Below are 4,924 nucleotides of genomic sequence, written 5' to 3'. Positions count from 1 at the left end.
GTGAGCACTTGATCTTTGTCATCTTCAATCTCAACCACTTCTCTTGGCCTAATATCACCAATATCCATATGCTTCATTGCATTTGCCAATGGTAGACCTCTCACATCATCATGATTCTCATCTTCATCTTGAGAGCCCTTGGTTTCATCAAATTCAACATCATGGACTTCCTCAAGTGTACCACTAGCCAAATTCCAAACTCTATATGCTTCGCTTGTGGTGGAGTAACCAAGCAAGAAGCCTTCATCACATTTCTTTTCAAACTTGCTCAATCTAGTGCCTTTCTTTAAGATATAGCATTTGCAACCAAACACTCTAAAATATGCAATGTTGGGCTTTTTTCCATTCAATAGCTCATATGGTGTTTTCTCTATCATTGGGTGACAATAGAGTCGGTTGCTATAATAGCAAGCCGTGTTGATAGCTTCAGCCCAAAATAAATGACTCACATTATATTCACTAAGCATAGACCTTGCCATATCAATGAGTGTTCTATTCTTTCTCTCAATAAGGCCATTTGATTGAGGTGTGTATTTGGCCGAGAATTGATGTTTGATTCCAAATTCATCACAAAGCTCATCAACTCTAGTGTTTCTAAATTCACTACCATTGTCACTTCTAACTTTCTTGATGGTGGTTTCAAATTCATTGTGACATCTTTTGACAAAAGATTTGAATGTAGCAAATGTATCACTTTTGTCACTAAGAAATAATACCCAAGTATATCTTGTAAAATCATCTACTATCACAAAGTCATATTTATTTTCACCAATGCTAGTGTATGTGGTTGGTCCAAATAAATCCATGTGCAATAACTCAAATGGTTTGCTAGTGCTCATCATGCTTTTCTTAGGATGGGTGTTACCAACTTGTTTGTCGGCTTGACAAGAGCTACAAAGTTTGTCCTTTTCAAATACCACATCTTTCAAGCCTTTTACTAGATCATGCTTAATCAATCTATTCAATTGTTTCATTCCAACATGACCAAGCCTTCTATGCCATAACCATCCCATGCTAGATTTAGTGAATAAGCATGTTGTCAATTGTGTTTCACTAGCATTGAAATCAACTAGATAGAGGTTCTCATATCTAAAGCCTTTAAAGATCAAGTTTGAACCATCTACACTAATGATCTCAACATCATCTATTCCAAATATGCACTTAAATCCAAGATCACACAATTGAGCTATGGATAGTTAGTTGAAGTTCAAGCTCTCTACTAGCAAGACATTTGATATGCTCAAGTCATTGGATATTGCTATCTTACCAAACCCTTTAACCTTGCCTTTACCATTGTCATAATCACCATTGCCACTTGAATTGATTGTATTGAACATTCTTGCATCTCCAGTCATATGTTGAGTGCACCCACTATCAAGCACCCAATGGCTTCCTCTGGCTTTATAATTGACCTACAAAAGTAAATCAATTTCTTTTAGGTACCCAAACTTGCTTGGGTCCTTAAAGGTTAGTTACTAAGCTTTTGGGCACCTAAATTGCCTTCTTCTTTGGGCCAACAATGGAAGCACCAATAAACTTAGCCTTCACACTATTGGTACCCTTTGTAAGCAAATAACAAGAATCAAATTTTATTGAGGATACATTAGCATGTGATTTCTTGTTCTTGCATTGTTGCTCTATATGCCCTACTTGCTTGCAACTATGGCAAAACCGACCATTGCCCCTCACAAAGCTAGCTTTGGGAGTTATAAAGGCTACCTTGCCCTTCTTGGGGGTATAGCCTAATCCCTATTTGTTAAGAGAGAAGCGTTGGCTACCCAAGCAATTTAGCAAGCGGGCATCACCGCCATAGGCATTGCCTAAAGCACGTGTGAGCTCATTGGCCTCCTTCTTGAGGGTCTCATTCTCAACTATTAGTGAGGTATCACAAGTGAAACCATCACTAGTAGATGAGGTAGAAGTGGAGGTGCTACAAGATATGTTAGTGGGAGCAATAATGATAGGAGCATGAATAGATTCATCAATAATATCACATGTTACTCCTATGTCACATGTTACAACAATCTTATCCTTGTTTTGTTCAAGGAGAGAGGAGTGAGCCTTTTCAAGCTTCTTGTGAGCTTTGCCAAGCTTCTCATGGACTTCCATTAGTCCCTCATGAGTAGTATTGAGCTCATTAAAGGATTGCTCAAGAGCTTTAAGCTTCTTGTGCAATTCTTTACACTCCTTTCTCTTTATCTCAAAATAAGTATGAGCTTGTTCTAACATGTCCATGAGGTCCTCCTTTGAGTGATCCTCATCATCACTCTCACTATCACTACTATCACTCTCATCACATTGTACCTTAGTGGCTTTAGCCATGAAGCATGATGATGGAGTGTCGAAGAGAGAAGGCTTGTTGTTGATGGCGATGCTTGCAAGTGCCTTCTTCTTGGATGTCTTCTTCTCATCATCACTAGAGTCATCATCATCCGAAGAAGCATCACTATCCCATGTCACCACATAAGAGCCGCCCTTCTTCTTTGTGAAGGACAACTTCTTTTCCTTCTTCTCCTTCTTCTCCTTCTTCTTTTCTTCCTCATTATCATCACTATTGTAGGGACAATCCACTACAATGTGATCCTTGCTCTTGCATTTGTAGCATCTTCTCACATAATCTTTACTCTTGGTTTGATCTCTTCTCTTTCTAGCACCATAGCCCTTCTTCTTCATGAACTTGCCAAACTTGCACACAAATAGGGCTAAGAACTCATCATTAATGTCACTTGTTTCCTCATCATCACTTGATACTTCTTTCTTTGACTTGCCCTTGCTCTTAGATGAGGTACCAGCCTTGAAAGCTACACTTTTCTTCTTCTTGTCTTCCTCTTGGTCAACCCCCTCCCTTTCCACATGGTATGTCTCTTGTGTCATGACATCACCTAGTACTTGGTTAGGGGTTATATCTTTCAATCCTCCTCTTATGATGATCAATCTCAATGTTTCAAATCTTGGAGGTAGACACATCAAGAATCGATGAGATGCATCATCATCATTCACTTTCTCACCCAAGCTCTTCAATTCATTTACAATTACTTGAAGCCTATGAAATATCTCCAGGATGCTCTCATCATCCTTCATCTTGAAACTTGTCAACTTATCTTTGAGGATGTATAGCTTGGCACTCTTGACCGCCGGTGTGCCTTCATATGTTTCTTCTAGCCTTGTCCAAACTTCACTTGCTCTCTCAAGATCTTTAATTTGCTCAAACACCTTTGGATCAATTGCATTGTATATGGTGTTTAGAGCCATAGTGTTGCATTGCTTGTTTTCTTGCTCCCTTGGAGTTAGACTTGTGGGATCAAGAATCACAAAATCATTTTCCGTTACTTCCCACACCTTCTCATGGATTGACCCCAAATGCACTTTCATTTTTCTCTTCCAATAGTCATAGGATGTGCCATCGAATTGCGGTGGTTTGGCCCCAACATGGTTGAACACAATTTGAGCCATATTGACACCGAAGGATGTTAAGCCTTGAACAAACAGTGACCATGGCTCTGATACCACTTAAAAGGTCCTTTATGACTAGAGGGGGTGAATAGCCTAATAAAGATTCTACAAAACACTTAGACCAACTTAATTAGTCAATTAAGAAGCGAAGCTTTTTGCACTAACTCTACTAAGTGTTGCAAGCCACCTATCCAAGTAATTCTAGTATATTATGATCTCTATGTCAATCAAAGTCTAGATCGCTACTCTCTAAACTAGTGAGCAAGTAAGAACTAATTACTTCTATCTAGAGAGCTACTACTAAGCACTACAACTATCACTACACCAATGTTTTCCTAAATGGTAAACGGTCTTTATACGGTCGCCCTTCGTTTAGCGCTTAGGTTGTTTACACGGTGTTTAAACAAAGTTAAACGGTCTAAACGGTTTTGTACTTAAAAAAAATACATATAATTATATATATATATATATGTGCATGTAAAAATCAAGTATTCTAGCATTTATACATATTTATCCAAGTAAAAATCAATTATTTTGGTATGTATATATATTTATGCATGTGAAAAGAACCAAATATAGATATTTATGCATGTAACATATCAAGTGTACACATTTATAAATATAATAAACTTAAGTATACAAATTTATCCATACAAAACTGAACTAGATTTATCTCGTGTTCGCCTAAACAGCCATTTAAACAGCTATTTAGCTCATTTAATATAGTTTATCTCTGTTCCGTTTAGGCCATTTAGACCGTTTTCCCATTTTTTGACCATTTAAACGGTCAACCGTTTAATTTTCGTTTACCCCCTAAATAAAACAGTTTATCACCGTTTACCATTTAGTGGCCGTTTAATCGGCTGTTTAGGCCGTTTAATTGGCCGTTTAGGCCGTTTAGGCGAACACTGACTACACAAGAGTATATGAAAGTAATGCAAGTGATAGAGATAGTTACCAATGCCGGCAAGAGACAATCAATCACAATATGAATACCAAGTGAACCAAGGAGACAAATGACACAATGATTTTCTCCCAAGGTTCACGTGCTTGCCGGCACGCTACGTCCCCGTTGTGTTGACCACACACTTGGTGGTTCTATGGCTAATAGGTATTTCACAAACCTAGCCCAACAATGGGCACCACAAGAACCGAGCCACAAGTGAAGGTAACTCAATGACACGAGCAATGTATTAGAGCTACCTTATGACTTCTTTGTCGGGGAAGGTGCAATACCCTTCACAAATCACCAGGAGATGGTCACGAACAATCACCAACTCATGCTAATCCTCCTCCACTGCTCCAAGCCATCTAGGTGGCGGCAACCATCAAGAGTAACAAGAAAACCATAGCAAAACGATCCCCAAGTGCCACTAGATGCAACAACACAAGCAAATGCACTTGGAATCACTCAATCTCACTTTGATTTGCACTATCAAGCAAGGAGATGAGTGGGAGGGAGTATTCTTAG

At 38.7% G+C, this 4,924-nt stretch overlaps 1 protein-coding gene across 1 annotated transcript; it reads right to left on the bottom strand.

The window, feature by feature from the left end:
* Nucleotides 1–1,491: 1,491 nt before the first annotated feature.
* On the bottom strand, nt 1,492–3,252 carry LOC136470387 (protein PXR1-like). Its single transcript, XM_066468251.1, has 3 exons — nt 2,966–3,252; nt 2,461–2,845; nt 1,492–1,560 (listed from the first exon to the last, which is right to left on the bottom strand). The coding sequence occupies exons 1-3, from the start codon at nt 3,250–3,252 to the stop codon at nt 1,492–1,494; spliced, it is 741 nt and encodes a 246-aa protein (XP_066324348.1).
* Nucleotides 3,253–4,924: the final 1,672 nt, after the last annotated feature.

Source organism: Miscanthus floridulus, chromosome 8 (assembly GCF_019320115.1).
Source record: "Miscanthus floridulus cultivar M001 chromosome 8, ASM1932011v1, whole genome shotgun sequence".
Taxonomy (NCBI): Eukaryota; Viridiplantae; Streptophyta; class Magnoliopsida; order Poales; family Poaceae; genus Miscanthus; species Miscanthus floridulus.
This window is presented reverse-complemented; position numbering and strand designations above follow the sequence as displayed.

Excerpts from the sequence above, each read along its gene's own strand:
- LOC136470387 (XM_066468251.1), bottom strand. The coding sequence starts at position 3,252 with ATGGCTCTAAACACCATATACAATGCAATTGATCCAAAGGTGTTTGAG. Across the intron at positions 2,846-2,965 it reads GCATCTCATCGATTCTTGAT|GGAGGGGGTTGACCAAGAGG; the intron begins GTGTCTACCTCC and ends CCATGTGGAAAG. Across the intron at positions 1,561-2,460 it reads AGAAGGGCGGCTCTTATGTG|GGTACCAATAGTGTGAAGGC; the intron begins GTGACATGGGAT and ends TTGCTTACAAAG.